Source organism: Calidris pugnax, unplaced genomic scaffold (assembly GCF_001431845.1).
Source record: "Calidris pugnax isolate Ruff unplaced genomic scaffold, ASM143184v1 scaffold24, whole genome shotgun sequence".
Taxonomy (NCBI): Eukaryota; Metazoa; Chordata; class Aves; order Charadriiformes; family Scolopacidae; genus Calidris; species Calidris pugnax.
This window is the reverse complement of record NW_015090922.1, coordinates 33,126,322-33,144,175: the sequence shown is the minus strand read 5'-3', so window position 1 is coordinate 33,144,175 and position 17,854 is coordinate 33,126,322. Positions and strand designations below refer to the sequence as shown.

Genomic DNA, 17,854 nt, shown 5'->3' with positions numbered 1-17,854 from the left:
GCCTCCCGGCGCCACTTATACCTGATGCAGTGGCGGCAGCGCCAAAGAACCCGATTTGCTTTGTAATAAAAGCCCTCCCCTCCCCGTAGCCATGCCTGGACTGGGGAGGGGAAGTCGGCGTTTACGCTTGACGTCACCAACGGCGGGCGGAAGTCCTCCCCAGCCCGGCTTCCGGCCTTGCCAACATGGCGGCGCCCAGGTGCCCCTGAGCGGCGGGGAGGTGACAGCCGCCCGGGGCCGTGGCGGGTCATCGGCTCCCCATGGCGCTGAGCGGCCGCAGCTGCCTGCTGCTGGCGGCCGGCAGGCTCCAGGCGTGTGGAGCGGGTAAGCGCAGCCCCTCTCCGTCTCGCCGCGCCGGCCTTTCCCGACGCGGGAATCGACCTCCCGCTGCCGGCGGAGGGCCGCTCCTAGGTCTTGGCAGGGCCCCTGCGCAGGCCCCGGTCTGTGCCGGGCTGTCTCCTGTGGGGACCGTTCGGGCGGCTGCGGGACGGGTGGGCAGTCTGACAAGGAGAGGCCCTGCCAGTCACTCTGGTGAGACGTACCCGCTGACACTCCAGAGTGAAAAGTTGTGTAGCAGACTGAGTTCAGAAGCCTAACTCCAAATTCGTGTTTGTTAGCTTAATTAATGAGAAACAGCTTGACAAGATTAAGGATTTTTATCTTGTTACTTGGTAGTGCTGCCATTGCTTCTTTGTGTAGTTCACGTTTAGTATTTCGTAAACCCTTAATTCTAGGGATCTTTTAGTCATCCATGAGTTTATATTTTATGTTTGGGTTTTGGACCACTGTCAATACATTATTTTTTTTTTAGCCTTTAGTTGACCTCATAAATTGGAGAAATAGGTTGAGCTCTAGTAATCCATCTATTTAGCGTTTAAATAAAAAAAACCCTACTTTTGCCCTGTTAACTTTTACAAGCGGCATCATTTTATATTGTATTTGTTGTACTGCCCATGCTATTTTTTTTTTTTTTTAACTCTGAGGGTGTTTTATTTCCTGCTTTCCCTCAAGGTCTTCGTTTTGCATCAACTAAAGCCAGTCTCAAAACTGAGACTGAAGTGGACACAAATGAAAATGAGATTGTTGCTCCAGACTTCACTAACAGGAATCCTCGGAACCTGGAGCAGTTGGCTCTGGCTAGGAAGGAGCGTGGCTGGAAAACAACGTGGCCAAAGCGTGAATTCTGGCATAGGTGAGTCAGAAAGTCACTGGCAGAAATGAAGACTCCAAAACAAATGAATAAAAAATAACAGGCATAAATAAAAAAGCCCCAAACTACCTACAAACCCACAAGGTGGAATTTCTACAAAATTCTTTATGTTGTTGAACCATTTGTTCCTTTCGTTGTTCTTAATTAACAGCTATGCTGATTTCTTGTCTTCTGGAAAATAACTTCCTTTTAAGCTGGTGATTTGAAATCATTGTTTTGTTCCTGAGGGTGTAACCACATCCAGTTTGTTCACACCTGGAAATGTGATATTGTTTCAGTGCAATAGAAAATAGTTGCTCCTGACACTGTGGTTATGTGTTATGGCTTATGAAGTACTGCTTGACCACTTGGTGATCCTGACGAGCTGTTACCTGCTGCGTAAGCAGAAGGCTTTAAGAGACAGAAACGTAAGGTTACATTTCTGCTGGAGCAGATGCCCTGATCTAGCCCATAAACACCCATACCCCACTGTGCAGGTGTGCAGTGCTTGGTTTGGAGCCAGTGCTGGTGTGAGGCACCTGTGCAACTGGTGAAGGTTGCTCTTGGAATTTCACTCTTGAACTGGTAAAATGAGTTCTTGTTTTATGTCCTAATAAAGTAAACAAAAACCTAGATAAGATAATAAACAGCAGTATTAAGTAATCACTATTGTATTAATAGCTCCAGTACATTCAGTTTTATTTAAAGCAAGTCGCTTAATGCATTTAAGTATGTGAATGTGTCCTCTTTTAGACCTGGAGTAGACATTGCATCCCATGTTCTTTCTCTCCATCACTCAGATTACGGCTTGAGCGGACACAGCATTATGTAGAAGCCTTCGTTGAGCGCTGTAATGGGGATGTTGTGGTATCTGCCTCTACCCGAGAGTGGGCCATAAAGAGGCACCTGTACAGTCCCAAGGGAGTCTCGGCTTGCAAAAACCTCGGCCGCGTAATGGCACAGCGCTGTTTGGAAGCAGGAATCAACTTTGTGAACTTTAAAGCTGTCATACCCTGGGAATATCGTTGTGACTCGGCAAGTACCCATCTCCTCACACTCATTTGGCCTGTTTTTCCTTTTTAAGCATTAGTTTTACTCCTCTTCACTATTAGTTTTCTTACATGGCTTGACAACCCCTTCTTGCGATGATCAAAAGGGTAACTCTTGACAAGCTGCAGTTCCTGGCATTATGTTTCAGTGAGGCTGTAAGCCTCTGCTCCTCCATGTAGCATGTCTCTGCTGATATTTCGGTGCCGATGGCTCTTCTCTGTACTTATTTGTGTCTCTCTGTCTTTTAAACAAGATCCAGGAATTTCAAAAAGCAATGGAGGAGGGCGGTGTTGTTCTGCGTGAGCCACGAAGAATCTATCAGTGAAATGGAGACCGTTGGGAAAACTTCCCAGGGAACAACGGTGGCTTCTTTAGGGGTGCATACAGGCACAGTGAAGGTTGGAAAAAGTTGGAATATGGCATCTTGTAATAAAATGTTTTTAAATGCGTGGAAGTGTGTCACATTCTTGATTTAAAAATGTTCAATGCCTTTCTTCTAAGGCTAGAATAAACTGGTATAGTTGGACCTGACAGGCTAACAGAATTTACTTCAAAATTCAAGAATTTTAAAGTATATTCTGGGTGGGGGTTTTTTTGGCATTTGATTCTTGTGTTTGTTCTAACCGGACCTCTCTGAACTGCTTGAACCGTGTAGAGGCCCAGCCAATTTATGTGAACGTTGAGAACTTTCTTAAGAGTTATGTGCTAAGCTTGGTGAAAAGATGGAGTTGCCCTCGCTCCTCTTTGCAGTTTCCTTGCAGCCCTCACATTCTAATTTCTTTAGCCCGGGAGGGAAGCCGCGCCCCCACCAGCTGCTGGCAGCCAGAAGCCGATGTCCCCCAGCCTGTGTCTGGCGAGTGCGGCCCGCTGGCTCCCCGGAGCCCCGGCACACCGCCGGGCTCCAAACCTCTCCCCGCCCCTCAGCCTCGGCCTCCGGTGGGTTTTTAAAGCCGGGGGGGACGAAGCCCCGCCGGAGCAGCGCAGGCGCGACGGGACGGTATAGGACAGGGGTCGGCGCGGCGGCCGGCCATGGAGGTGGGAGCGGCGGACTTCGAGCGGTGCCTGCCGAGCCTGCGGGACCGTGTCCGCCGCGCCGCCTTCCTGGGTGAGCCTCCGGCCGCCGGGGAAAGGAAGGGCGGCCCCTCGGGCCTGAGCGGCGCCCGGCCGCTGAGGGGGTGCGGCGGGGCCTTGCCCGGCGGGCGCTGAGGTGTATGTGAGCGGGTAATGGCGGCGGCGTGTGCGGGCACAGCCGGGGCTGGGCCACGGGGTGTTAAAACAGGCCGCGGAGGCTGAGGAGGAGCCGAGCCCTCTCTGCGGGACTGGCCCGGGGGCTCAGGAGGCCAGTCATGGGGGATGTGGACAGACAGACAGACAGACATACCCCAAAGGGCAGGGTGAGGCAGACCCAGTGGGTTTGACAGGGGTTGTGGTGAGGAGTGGCCTTCCAGGGATACACCTGTTTCATATTTCAGACTTAATTCTGTGTTCTTTCCCCCTCGGCAGCCCTTGATATGGAGTTCACGGGCTTGCATTTGACTTCCCTGCAAAACAAGGAGCCCAGGTAAAGCTGCTGGAGCTGAGGTGTGAGGGAGAGCTGCTGCTGGAGCTCTCTGGGAACCACCCGGGCGTTGCCAGCCCCCTTGTTTTCCACCCCTTTTCCCCCAATCCCAGTTTTGTCCACAGCCTGTTCGATTCCCCGGCGGAGCGCTACCTGAAGGCCAGGCAGAGCGTCCAGCGCTTCACTGTTGCACAGCTCGGTGAGTGCTGGTCTGAGGCAAAAAATCATCTTCCAAGGTCTTGCTTTGGCCAGCTGGTGGGCCCTGCAGGTCGCTCTGGGTTTAATTCACTCCTTACCGACACATTTGTTTGCTGTGCTAAGGTTTCTCTGCCCCTCTCTGAAGTGTAACGCTATCAACTTTTTAATATTTTAAATAAGGTAAAGTCAGGTGGGTTATATACTTCTTAGTGGTCTGAAAGCTTTAAAGATCGCAGGCAGAAATACAGGGCTTTTAGAACACAGGATGCAAGCGAGAAATAGGTGGCAGCAGCTCCTGTTCAAGGCTGTGTCATTTGGTATAATGTGTAAGGGGACCAGCAGGGGAAAACTAAAATGCTAGTATTTCTGATATCCCTTAAAATAATAAAAAACTCAACACAAGAAAGGGCCTGTATGGTGGAGGAAGCCTATCAATAGTTAATAGCTAGTTAAAGGTCAAGAAACCCGCTCCAAAACCATTTAAAATGCTGTTCAAAGCCTTAGGCTATGTAAGGTATTAGTGTGCTTTTTAGGGGTTGATAGAAAGAGAACCCGAGTAGTAAAAAACATCCTTCAGTCCTATGTGGTGCCTAACTCCTCCCAAATGCTTTTGTAGTGTAGTTGGACCTACAGACCTGTGTGTGAATAATCAGTGATTTTTGTCCCTCCCGTTGCTATATTTACTTGTTATTTAATCACACTTGACTCCTTTTCCCACTTAGCTCCAAAAGCTTCTCCCTGCTCAGCTCTCGGGGAGCTGCGGAGTGGCCTGGCCGTTGCTCTTCAGATTTGCTCTGTGGCATTAGGGAATGGAAAACACGCACTCCATCAGGGGATCCCCACATTCCTTCTCTGATTTCTATGGTATCTGTGGATGTCCAGCTAAACATTGCCATTTCAATGGGCGTTTCTCTGTCTTGCAGGGCTGGCAATATTCTCAAATGAAAATTCAAACAAGTAAGTAAAATAATTTTCTGTTTCAGTGAAGACAGTGCAGTTGAGATTTTATGCAGAATTCTCTTGGGAGGAGTTATTTCTTGTAATTATCTTCTAGAGAGATTATTTTCTTTTCATTGTAGGTATGTGGTGCATTCATACAACTTTTTTCTCTTTCCCTCAACGCTGGGACTTTCGGATGTTGAATTCACCCTCTCTGCATCTAGCATTCAGTTCCTTTCTCATTATGGCTTTGACTATAATAAGGTATGTAACCTCTTTGCCAGGAATCTAGAACAGAGGAGGTCCATCAGTTACAGCAGAAATTAGGATTAATATCCCTAAATGCTACATTTCTAGGGTAAAGTATGAGTGCATTGTATGGTTCATTGTCAACAGGGAGAGTGAGTGCTGGTTTTTTTGAACTGCCATAGAGGCAGTAACCACATCTTTGTTAGCCTAAGATGGATTTCCCCACCTCAAAAAAAAAAAAAAGAAAACCTATTTTTTATGAGCTGACCCCAGTTGGAGTCTTCACTAGCCATGAAAGTGGGGGAAGTCTCTCTCTCTTTACCAGCATCTTACATATTGCCACGTTTCCCATGAAATTCAGACTGTCATTGCATAAGAGCACTCTTTAACAGTTTTGGACAGGAAGCATCATAATATCTTGACACTTGAAGTGTCTCATTAAAGGAAAGATAAAAGCAGAGCAAAAAAATTGATCAGAGTTGACAAAAATGGTTTTATTTCCTCCATACATAAACATACCTGCCTTTATGTAAGACCAGTAAGACCTACCATTTGTATTTTTCAAGAGGATATTCTGAGACTGAGGAACACTAGCATCTTCAAGTATATGCTGGTTTTGGACCTGGCTAGCCTGCTTTTCTCTGATTTGCTGCAAGATGGAGAGTAACCAACCTGGCATTTTCTCTCCCCCTCAGTTCCTCAAAGATGGAATCCCATACATGAATGAGGCACAGGAGGAGATCCTTAGCCAGCGTCTCTTAGCGGGTGGCTTGAAAGTCAGCAGGTGAGTGCTATTCAGAGAGGTGGATCCTCAGTACTGACCGCATTGACAGGTCACCTTCTCTCAGATCATGGTTTATAGAAATATTAAAGCTTGTTGGTATGAATAGGTCTTCCCTTTGCCCAGGGAAGTCGTGGATGCCCCATCCCTGGATGGGGCTTTGAGCAACCTGCTCTAGTGGGAGGTGTCCCTGCCCATGGCAGGGGGGGTGGAACAAGATGGCCTTTAAGGGCCCTTCCAACCCAAACCATTCTATGATTCTGTGAATGCCTCACCATGAGCTGTTCCAGCTTGCTGCGGTCTGTCTGAAGGAAGACAGAGATCGCAGGATGCAATCTGGAGAATTGGGTGAATGTTGGGAAGTGATGCTTTTGCATGACCACAGCAAGGCACAAGGCTCCCTCTGTGAAGAGCTTTTTCTCACACTCTGCCTCTTTCCCCTGATCCTGCTTTAGTGCCCTGGACAGGGATGTGCTGAAGAAGGCTATTGATGAAGTGACCCGTTGGATAGCTGCAGCAGAGGAAGAGGGGACTATGATTCTGCAGGATCTGAGTGGTATGAAACAGGATGGGGTTCTGAAAGGCTTCATCGCTTCTACTGAACCTGTGGGGCTATTACTGTCCTCTGCTGTCTGTTCTGTTAAACTGCTCTCCTGAGAGTGAAAGCATCTGTACCCATCCTGCCTTTACAACTCTTTGCCCCTGTCTACGCCTCAGTTCCTGTCAGGGATTCATCTCTGGGCTCTGCTTTTATGCTCGGTTGAGATGGTGGGTCTTTCTGTAGTGGGAGTGGATGTCTGAGTGGAGCATGCTTTGTGCTAACTGACTTACATTTTGTGTTGCTTCAGACCAGCAGCTGCAGAATTTGTGGTTGCTCTGGATCAGGACAACTCTTGTCTTGTTTTAAGTTATATAATCATAGAATGGTTAGAGTTGGAAGTAACCTTAAAGATCATCTCATTCCAACACCCCTGCCATGGGCAGGGACACCTCCACTAGAGCAGGTTGCTCAAAGCCCCATCCAGCCTGGCCTTGAACACTTCCAGGGATGGGGCATCCACAGCTTCTCTGAGCAACCTGTTCCAGTGTCTCACCACACTCACAGGAAAGAAGTTCTTCCTAGTATTTAATCTAAATCTCCCCTCTTTCAATTTAAACCCGTTACCCTTCATCCTGTCACTACATTCCCTGATAAAGAGTCCCTCTCCAATGGGTCCTGGATGACCCGGTTTTTGTGTTCTTCCCCTTGGAGAAGGGAAAGGCAGGTCTTCTTTCAGAGTTTGTTCCTCCTTGTGTGGAGCAACAAGGAGCCCTGTGGAGACAGATATATGTGCCAGTGGTGATAAACGGGTCACTTACCACCTGTGTTAGCTTTTGGGAGCACTATAGCAGAGCAGAGGAATTTCTGTGCTATTTTGGAGGAGCTGAGGGGCAGGGAATTGTAGTAGAAAATAGTCTGTATGTTTCATCACAGAAATCAAATCTTAATCCTTTAGGTCAGGGAATAAGATACAGAAAAGGTTAGGAAGGACAGAAAGCATTTAAGGCTTTGTGTGTTGAGGCTTTTTCTGCAGAGTGGGAAATACAGGGGGTGGGGAGTGTGCTGTGTTAGGTTTCTGCTATGTCAGCTGTAGATAATATGATATTGATAGTTTATTAGGATCTGGCAATGGTGAGCACTTGTGACAAGTAAGACGTTTATTTAAGTAAGCAGTAAGACTGATTAAGGTGTCTTTTTGCATGCTGCTCAGAAGAGGACTGGGTTAGTTCCTTATCAAGTGTGTGGGAAAATGTGTAGGTACCTCTCCTCTGTGCTTGGCTTCTGGGTGTGTTGCTCTGAAACCTTCCAAAACCACAGACAGTCTTTCAGAGTAGTAGCCTTCCTCCATCATCTTTTCAGTTAGTCTTTTCCTTTCCTCTGTGTCCTCAGAAAAGCTTATTTGCCTGTGACCTTTTTGGGTTTTTTTGGTTTGGGTTTATTTGTGTTTTTTTCCTGTCATCATATATGGTAATGTACCAAGAGCATACCTGCAGGAATACTTTCTGTACACTGGGGGAGAAATAGCTGATCAGTCCTTCTGTCTAGAAAAAAAATGTGTTTTCCTCAATAGGCTTATCTGCACTTTCTGCACTTCTGAAATTTTTACTACTTTTGTGGTTTTTTTTTTCCTCAGACTATCAGGTTTTTGAAGTTCAGTTGGTTCTGAGAGAGGCTCTCCAAAATGTTTGGACTCAGCCTCTTGGAGACAAGAAGGTAAGATGGAAAAGTGAACTTCTTCCAAAGAGGATTTCTGTCTGCCAGACAGGACTGGCATTCTTGCAGGGACTCTGAAACGTTGTTTGTACCTTTAATGATGGGGCCCAGGAGAGGAGAAGACAATAACAAAGGAATGGTCTGGGAAGTACTGATTGTGGAATCCTAAGAAAAAGGATCCAGAAAACTGATTCACTTTGGTTTCTGTTTGTCCTGTAGCCACAAAATACCTTGAGCTGGAAGTGCTTGTCCTTGGGACACTTCTGGAGGGACCTTTTCTGTATCTCCAGACTTTATCAGATCTCTCCTTCAATACCTCCACAAGAATGTACAGGTTTTAGCCTTTATTTGTGGCTTTGCTTCGCTGACTTTTGCAGTGTGGTTGCTTTGAAGACTTCTAGTGTGTCTGTTATATGGCTTGCTGCTTTGCTGTTTTACATTTGGGTGAATAGTTTCTGAATTAAACCTATGGTTGTGGACTTCTCAAAACATGAATATGATACCAGTCAGTTGCTTAGAAGTAGTTGGTGGTTTCCCCCTGGCCCCTGCTTCTGTTCTGGTCTGATAACCAGTGTCATCAGAGTCCCAGATGTACCCAGCCTTCTCACCTGAAGCACAGCCTTTGGTGACTCAGTTTGTGTGGCTGCTGTTTTTTTCTGGTTTTTGGTGCCATGACCTTAGCATATTTGCATCAAGTGAAATTAAATTATATTAATTTGTGCTCCAAAAAAGCTGTGGTACAAACTATGCTTTTAACAAGAGAAGCATTAATAAGACACCCTTGGAGCATGTTTCTTGTTACTGGAGCACTGATCTCCACATGGAAGAGAAGTGAGACAGTCCTGAGGCCCCAGGGGATGTGCTGTTTCTCCATCCTTCATAGCCTAGAAGGCTGAACTTGTCCTTGGCATTGCTGAACACCAGTAAGCAGTGAAGCAGTGTACATAAAACCAGCATGGGAGGCTGAGGTACCCAATGACCATTTTTTCAGGTAATGGTGAAAAAAGTGAGTCCACAACATCGTCAGCTTCTGGAGAACTCTCCTAATGACTGCTGCCGGAAGGAGCTCATTCTCCTGTCTGCCCGGGGCTTCACCAACCTCTTCCAGACACTTGTTGAAGCCAAGAAGGTAAAATGCCTCATCTTTACTCTCAGTTTTGATCTCTTTTTGATTTGCTGCCCTGGATGTAGAGGGATAATAAAAGATAAAAGTAGTCATTTGTGTTAAATAATTCACTCAGCGTTTAGTTATCAGTAAAACTGAGGTGAATTCTTATATTGCAGTCATAGTTAGTGATAAACGCTACATTTTCTTACTGACCAGGTCCCACTCCCAACACATGCTCAGAATTATGGATCCAAACACTAGATCTCCCTGTGTTACTTTTCTATTACTCCTGCAAACCAAGTGCAGCCAGGGGAGAGGGTGACAGAACCCATTCTGTAACGTGTTTCTTATGTCACTTGAGATAATGCAAGAGTCTGCAATGTTGAAAATCCTTGTCACCATCTAAGAAAACTGCCCTTTTGGGCAAGTTATACTTTTCAGGATGTGACAGAGACTGGTTTATTGGACTGTGTGGACCATTGGTCTAATTATCTGTGGAAATCCTTTGTTCTGTATGCACATTATTGAATGAATTTCAGCTTCAGAAGACTATGGGTGACGTGCTGGCCAAGGCTATTCCTCCCGTTGTGAGTGAGCCTACAAATCTGATTGCTGGAAGATTGTACCAGTGTGCAGCTGAACTGAGATCCACCTAGCTCCTTAGGTCCACTCAAACTAGAATGTTGCTGCAAAAATACCCTTCTTATACAGTTCGCAAGTCTAATTTTTCTGAAAGCACAGTCCTCCTGTGAGCTGTGCAGCCTGGCTGACTGTCGGGTGAGCGTGTGTGGATGCTGTCACTGCATTACAGCTGCTGAGCGTGCTGTAATTGGTTATGTCTGAGCACTTTTCAAAAATATGCTCCAATGGGCTGTTATGTTTATATTCTTCCCGTAGCCCCTGGTAGGACACAACATGCTTCTGGACCTTATGCATCTTCACGACAAGTTCTACAAGCCCCTTCCAGGTAATGCTGTCCATACCTGCTGTCCTCAGGCTGCTGCCTTTGCCACAGGGATGGGACAGTAGGCACAGTGGTCATTTGCCACCCCAGCCATCCACAGTGCTCAGCAAGCAGCAGGGTTAGTTGCCTATTCTGAGGTCAAACTGCTGCAGCAGTGCATCATTCTTCTGACTTCACCTCATTTTCTTATTCATTTGAAATACCATTGGCTTTTCCTCAGTTCTATGATGTCTTTCTTCACATGTGTTTTGTTTTCAGAAAGCTATGAGGAGTTTAAAAGAAACATTCACAACCTGTTTCCTGTCCTCATAGACACCAAGACTGTAACAAAATCTGTCTGGAAGGTGAGATGCACAGGTCGTCTTGTTTGGAGTCAAAGAGAGGGTGTCTTCCCTCAGTGCTCCATGGTTACAGATCTGTGACCAATTCTTATTGTTGCCCTGAGACATTCTGGTGTTTGCTCTTATTTAATGAATCAGCAGTACCAGTAAAAAAGCTCATGAGGTCTGTCTTGGTTGGGTTTTTAACATGTTTTTCTTTTATAGAAATGTTTGTTTCCTCGAGTATCTACTCTTTTGGAGGTATATGAAGTTTTGTGCAGGTAAGTGGTGGGCTATAAAGCCTTCAGCAATCCCTTTGGTTTTTTAGGAAAGATACTTCAAAGTCAGTCATTTTGTATGTTCACGCTTTCCCTCCTTCCAAATGTTTTTCAGCTGGTTTCTTGTCTTTCTAAATTTAAGAGCCCATGGTTTGCTCCTCTTTCTTATAAAGTAATTACTTGTTCTAAGTCACTTCTCATATTGTACTACAGTTACTTCATTGATCAAAAGTTTGGCTTGCAGGCAGCCTTACATACAACTTCAGAGTTGTACGTTGCTTATGTCGTGTTACGAAGTGGGTGAATCTCAGTGAAAATGAACCCTAATTTCAAATGCCAGCTCCTAAAAAGAGCTGCAGTGAGACTAAAGCAGTAACCAAATACAATGTTCAAATGGAGCAGAAGTAGGTATCATATCTCATGATGTTGTAGAAGAGTTCTCTTCTTTATGCTACTTCTGTGGATAAATTGTTCTAATGTCAATTTTGCTAAGAAAAGGAAAATTTTGCCTTTTTCCCCTCACCCCTGCTCCCAAGAAGGAGATGCAGAATTAGTGCTTATAAAAACAGTACTGGGATTCTGTGGTTTTTTTTGTTTCTTTTAGCAATTTCAGACTGCAAATTCTCATGGGTTTTTATATGTGTTCTTTTATTTCAGTCATTCCATAGGTATCTGTTTATTGATGTGTCCTCCAGAGTTCCCTGATCAAAAAAAACTATCTAGCCGATCCCTTTCCTTGGAGTTTTCCATTGATTTTTAGTTCTGTTCAAATTTTTTGTATGCAGTTGGAGCAGAGTTGCTGCTTAGAAGGTTTGATTGGGGGAGGAGCCTGAGGAAATATTCAGGAGTTAGTTTTCGGGAAGAAAACTAGTAGGTAGTATTCAGCTAAGTGTCTTTAGCTTTTTCATAGAATGCTAACAGAGTTCATTTTAAAGTCTTCAGTAGCTTTTTCTGAAATGAAGCCAGAGGTCACTAGAGAACAGTAACTTGTCTCTAACACAATGAGGAAAGACAATCTTACACATCCTCTTGTCATCCACAGCAACCTAACTCCCAAAGATTCCACGTGCCCAGTGATAGCTCTTGCGAGTGACTGCTCAAGATACGGTATGTTCTTAAGCAAATCTTCAAACTTGGAAAGCCTAAAAGGGTTTATTTTTGCATGTGGACGTCCACAGAGTAAAGCATGAGTGAATGCTGGTGGGTCTGCTGAACTTGCACCAAGCTGCTGATACACCTTTTGACCAGACCCAACACCTGGGCTCCCAAAACATCATGTGTTCTGTGTGTCCCTGGTAGCTGCTGAGGGTGCTGCGGGGCGGGTTCGCGTCGTGCTGCTAGCACAAATGGCATTTGCACTAAGTTGGGCTGAACTGAGCCTGACTCGGGGCTTTGAAGAGTTGGTAGCTCTTGGAAGGGGCAAGGGGAGGTGGGAAGCACTGGTCCTAAATGGAGAACAGTGGGAGCTAGTGGCAGGGAGGTCCCAGAAAGTAGGAGGAGCTCGGTGGCTTGTGGTGGGTAAGTGGTGCTGTGTGTGCAGGAGGCTGTGTCCAGTACATGGTGTGATACTGGCTGTGAGGCAGACGTTTCCTGGCTTCTCGTGGCAGCTCACAAGGCCTCCTGTGTTATGAAATGGTTCCCATACCATCAGTAATGTATGCAACACAATTTGGTTTAGATCTTCATAAAAGTTAATTTTTTTTCATGTGCATCTCGCTAAGGTTTTCAGCCATTTGTGTAACTGCTGCCTTCTTGTTGGTATCATTTTAAAATGCACCGTAGAAGCATAGACTTTCTATGGTGTATAAAGGCTTCAGGGTGAGGAAGGAAACAAAGCTGAGGGAGAGGGCAAGAAAGTCCAAAACAGAACAGTGGATCCTTTGAATGTTAGGAATATACAGAGGTGCAGTTTCCACAGTGTGCTAAAAGTGTTTACTCCTTTCTGATTTTGTTGGATACTTACAGCTGAGAAGAAATCTCCTCACGAGGCAGGCTATGATGCATTTCTCTGTGGTTCAGGTAAAATGCCTCTTAAGCACTTCTTCAGAGTTTGTGTTGTGATTTGGCTAACAAATAGTAGTGTTGCTAACAAATAGTAGTTTGTACACAGTCTGTTCCTTTTAGTAGCTTAGCTGCTCTGAAATGAGTTTTTGCTTTCCATTTGGTTAGTTATGTTTTTTAGCTTTGTTCTAATGCCACCTCATTATTCTTCCTTTCAGTTCTTCTGAAGTCAGCTCATTTGCTACTGTGCAGATCCACAGAGTGAGTGATGTTTAAATGTTTACTGAAAATTGCATTACATGGATGAATCCTATGGAAAACAGTCGTCAGTTTGCTCTGGCTGACTTTCTGTTTTGCAGGCTGGTCTTCCTTTTGGATAAGAGAAAGTGTTACTGGAAATGTCACGGTTCTAATTAGATTTTTATTTTATAAATCTGAAAGTAGTAGTTTTATGTCAAAGCTGACATTTAAGAAATTAAATCAGGGGCCATGCGGTGGCTCAGAGGTTGGGAAATGGCATCGTGACTCCTTTCTCCTTGAACAAGCCCTCTCAAGTTCAGTTCACTTGGGTAAGGGTCAAATAATTTTCCATTAGTTTCCATTTTTGAAATCTGTGATTCAGTGCCTTCAGTTAAGTTCCTAAGAGGCAACTGTTCAAATCCCTTCCCTTTGCTTGCAGCTTTTCATCTCGTGTATAAGATACCAAGATCTGAAATACCTATTTGGTCACTCGATAAAGAGCTTCTTCAGGAGCTCTGTGCTCCAGAGACACTCTTCAGCACTGGAGAAACAAAACTTTGTTCCATTTTGTTTTCTGATGTAGTGATGCAGTGGAGGCTGATCCTTCTTTCTCTCAGTATCTCACTGTGTTAGCCAAGTACCTGAACAAAGTGAATCTCATCCGAGGTGGTGTTTCAAGCATTGTGAGTACAAACTGCAGGTCTGTGACCAGTTTGTGGCGTGTGTAGGTCAGTAGCCCAGTTGATGGCTTCATTAGAGGAGAAAATTCCACCAGTGGCTGGGCCCACCTTGGCAGAAGTTGTCATCATCTGAATGACACAACTGACCTTTCAAAATGGCAAATGAGTTGAATTTCTGCTTTGTGAAACGTATTCATATTATTATCCTGAAAGATGGCATTAGTCACTTTATGTTGCTGTTTCTCTGGTGGTTTCTCCATGGTAATCGTGACAGTTTGCTTCCATGACTCATGTTTAGAAGAGTCTTGGGACAAAAGAAAAATAATTTTACACCAATGGCTGTGTTGTACAACCTGTCTTATTTATTATATGTGTCACGTTTTGCATATTTTCTGATTATATTAGTAGTGCTTCTATAGTATTTCCAAAGTTAGATATGTCTCAGTGTTGCACATCTTCCAGAATTTTTCTGGGGAAGACAGTCCTTGCGAACATCCTCCTGCCTTGATTGTCCATGTCCGAGGCTGGCCAGGGCTGGACGAGAGGCAGATTTACCAAGAGTTTAAACCTCTGTGTCGCTTTGATGTCAGACGGCTTTCAAAGGACCAGTTCATTCTGCTCTCCAACAAATTCGACGAGTAAGTGACCAGAAAGTCTTAATTTTTTGTCCCTTGATTTAGATTAGATATTAGGAAGGAATTCTTTGCTGTGAGGGTGGTGAGGCACTGGAACAGGTTGCCTGGGGAAGTCGTGGATGCCCCATCCCTGGAGGTGTTCAAGGCCAGGCTGGATGGGGCTTTGAGCAACCTGCTCTAGTGGAGGTGTCCCTGCCCATGGCAGGGGGAAGTTAGAACTAGATAATCCTTAAGGTCCTTTTCAACCCAAACTGTTCCATGATTTTATGATCCAAGTTTTCATCCCACCTTCTCTCTGCTGTGACAACTCTTAGGTAAAGAGGTTTCCATCCCGAGCTGTGGGACGCTGTCAGCAGCCTGCAAGCCCTGGCTGATGGCCTCTCCTTTCGTTACAGTGTGAGGCTGGTCCTGCGAGACTATAAGCATCACCCTCGTCTGCGGGTGTCTGTCCATCGCCACTGGAGACACTCCCCACGCCTGAACTGCCTGCTGCAGTGAGTTCTGGAAATCACAGGAGTGGGGAGGAGGAGAGGCTGTTCCTCTCGGGGAGCCTGTCACGGCAGCAGCCTGCTCCTCTTCTGCAATGTTCTGCTGCTGGGCGGCTGCTTGTGAGTTTTCAGCCCTGGGCAACTGGACTTTACTCTTGATTAAACTGGGTGATGTTACCCCAGGGATAGCACAGAACTGTGTGCTGTCACAACAGGTGGAAGGTTATGTTAATGAGCCGTAGTGCTCAATCTAATGAGTTTGAGGAGAGAGGCGTTGTCTCCTGGGTGTGGGATGGATGTGTTTATTCCACAGCATAGTTGAAAGCTCGGTGGTAGGAAAGAATTCCACGTTCAAAGTGCACCCCAAGGTTGTGACAGAGATGTTCGTGAATGGTGAATTTCTGGCCTGACACAGTTTGGTAAAGAATCTCAGTTCTTAAGAGCAAAATTAATCCCTAAATAAGTAACCTAACAGCATTTTTATTATTCTTGCCCTTCAGGGTCTCTGGTGTTGTGGCACTGTGGTCTCTCTTGGCCTTTGTGCTCGGAGGAGCTCCTTGCAGTTCACGGTAAAGGACCGCCTTCCGGATGAGACGTGGGGAATGCAGATCGTATCTTTTGTGTTTGTCTATGTTTTGGTTTGTTTCATTTTGTTCAATAAACTATGACGGAGAAAAAAAAAAGCTATGAATAGTGTTTTTAACTGCCTTTTTTTTTTTTAAATGTGTTTTTAAAGAGGATGTGTTGGCTTCCAGTTTGTGGTATTTTGTAATCTGTCAAAGCATAGCCCTCTCCCGAAAAAGGAAGGGATGGCTCTTTCAGTGCCTAATTTACTTTAATCCTCTGTTGGTTCTTCACAGCTACTCATAATCCCACTTTGTTCCTGGTGCTTGTGCTGCTGCATAAAACACATTTCTGATGAAGTTTGGGAAGTTATGAAATGAAAGAGGCTATTTTTAGCTTCAGTTGAAAAGCAGGGGAAATGTCACTGTTTACCAAACGAAAATGGGCAGAGTTGATGGAGAAACCACTCTTGGGGCTCATGAAGGATTCAGGGGAATAGTAAATAATTGGCAGTGCTGCCGGTGTCGTGCAGTGGTAGTTCCAGTGGCAGTGGAGCTTGTGAATAGGCACAGATAAGTGGAATTTACCAGCTTCCAATCTGTAGACTGTTCCCAGGTGAGGTGAGTTTCATGCGGTCCTGGTTGCCTCTGGTGCACAGCATGAGAGCACTCCTTTATCCAAAAATATCAGGAGACGTTGATCAGTTCCTCTGATACATTTGGAGTATTTGTCAGCCCATGGACTCTGGTTTTCAGAAACATTTCTTTTGAATTTCCTTCTCTTAAAAACAACTCCATGATTCCTAAATAATGCTCCCTAGATCTCATCAACGAGACCACATTGGGTGGGGCCCATGGCCATCTAATACGGAGAACCTGCCTTTAATTGACTGTAAAAAGGGGGTTGCTGAAAAACCTGCCCTGAAAGCGGCAGCAGGGCGTTGCGGTGTGCCTGGAGCTCACATGCTCTGCTCTGCTGCTCTTCAGGAGAAAAGGGCAGTGTGTCTTCAGATGTGGTTCTTGAGTTCTGCGCAGCCTGTGGTTTACAGCTCTTGCTTCATAAGCCAGCTCCTAGTGAAGCAAGTAACTGACTTCTGGATTACCTTTTTTTTTTTTTTTTCTACTGGTAACCCCTTCAGTGCTGTGGTTCTTTTCATAGTGTTCCTTTAAGTACCAGTGCAAGTTATCTCAGTTTATTCTGTAATGTTTGTGGGTTTGGTGGTTTTTTTGTCTTTTAGCATCAGGAGAGACCCCCATAGTGTCAAGGAGAGCACAGGCTCTGCGTGTTGTGTAGATTTGGGAAAACTATCACTAGGTGTTACTTGCAGCAGCATGCATTTTCCAATAAAAAACTCTTGGCTTATGGTCTGGGAAACAAAATGCCCTTGTCCTCTGGGATCTGGATCCAGCTAGCTACTTAAATGTGGGGAGATGCAGCCTCACCTGCATCGAGTCTCTACAGTCTGTGGATGATGGTGTAGATGCTGTCACCTTTGAGAAGTACAGCAGGTTTTATGCACTTTGAAGGAACAACGAAATTGTCTGTTCTGCCTTTAAATTTTGCTCTCTTCCTCCCATTTTCTCCAAGTGGCGCATAGACAAGTAATGAATTAGTTCCCTGCAGTGCTGCTCTCTGTCTTGGCTCACCCTCTGGAGAAATACACTTCCCCGTGGAGGAAAGCAGAGATCCTTTCACCCCTTTTTGAGAAACCGCCCGTGGGTCTGGCTGACTGTGTCTTCTCCCTTTCCAAGGGGCAGGAAGGAACGTGGTGTAGTGAATCGAGAGACCTGGATTTCCTGTGTCACTGCTGGGAGAAATTATAAGTAACAATCGCTTGTAGATCCGCTAGATGGTCCTACTACAAATCGACTACGTTTACATGCTGAGTAAATACAAGTAGAAGAAATGAGAGCGGGTTGAGTGTATTCCGATCTCCCTGCTGGGAGAGAATTTACAGAAGCGAGTTGCCTGTCTGTAATAACCCAGGGTCACTCGCTGCCCGGAGCCTTTTAAAAGCATCAATCAGATGTACTGGCAGTCAATTCCCATGCAATGGGTTAGCTGGGGGCTAGTCTGACAAATCAGAGCAGCAACTTTTAGCTGTGGGAACAGATTTATAAGTTTTCTGAGCAGCTGTAGATCAAGATGAAACCTCCCTGAACATGCCAATCTGGCCGTTCCGACCTTGGTGGCTGCTTTTTGCTCCAGACTAGGGAATTGTTACTAGCCGAAGTGGGAAGTTCAGGTTATGCCTGTTCCTGCATGTCTTCGGCAGGGAGCGGGGGGTACTTTTGATTCTTGTGAGGCCAAGTCAAGGTGGTGGAACCTGCCTCGTAGCCCTGGCGCTGGAGAGGAGCG

At 45.6% G+C, this 17,854-nt stretch overlaps 2 protein-coding genes across 5 annotated transcripts; both read left to right on the top strand.

The window, feature by feature from the left end:
* Positions 1–167: 167 nt before the first annotated feature.
* Positions 168–2,690, top strand: MRPL18 (mitochondrial ribosomal protein L18). The gene is made up of 4 exons (XM_014950533.1): positions 168–324; positions 1,012–1,192; positions 1,990–2,224; positions 2,493–2,690. Exons 1-4 carry the CDS (start codon positions 261–263, stop codon positions 2,562–2,564), a joined length of 552 nt encoding a protein of 183 aa, XP_014806019.1. The 5' UTR covers positions 168–260; the 3' UTR covers positions 2,565–2,690.
* A 420-nt stretch (positions 2,691–3,110) lies between these two features.
* Positions 3,111–15,577, top strand: PNLDC1 (PARN like, ribonuclease domain containing 1). Of its 4 annotated transcripts, none has more exons than XM_014950529.1 (19): positions 3,111–3,344; positions 3,743–3,800; positions 3,923–3,996; positions 4,919–4,952; positions 5,159–5,198; positions 5,879–5,967; positions 6,420–6,520; positions 8,139–8,218; positions 9,210–9,347; positions 10,224–10,293; positions 10,549–10,634; positions 10,836–10,891; positions 11,931–11,995; positions 12,854–12,907; positions 13,108–13,150; positions 13,713–13,812; positions 14,272–14,447; positions 14,840–14,938; positions 15,433–15,577. In XM_014950529.1, the coding sequence occupies exons 1-19, from the start codon at positions 3,269–3,271 to the stop codon at positions 15,503–15,505; spliced, it is 1,512 nt and encodes a 503-aa protein (XP_014806015.1). In that variant the 5' UTR covers positions 3,111–3,268; the 3' UTR covers positions 15,506–15,577. The 4 variants fall into 4 exon arrangements, with proteins under 4 accessions (XP_014806015.1, XP_014806016.1, XP_014806017.1 ...); XM_014950530.1 differs by having other exon boundaries at positions 3,112–3,344; positions 3,911–3,996; positions 5,075–5,198; XM_014950531.1 differs by having other exon boundaries at positions 3,113–3,344; positions 5,075–5,198.
* Positions 15,578–17,854: the final 2,277 nt, after the last annotated feature.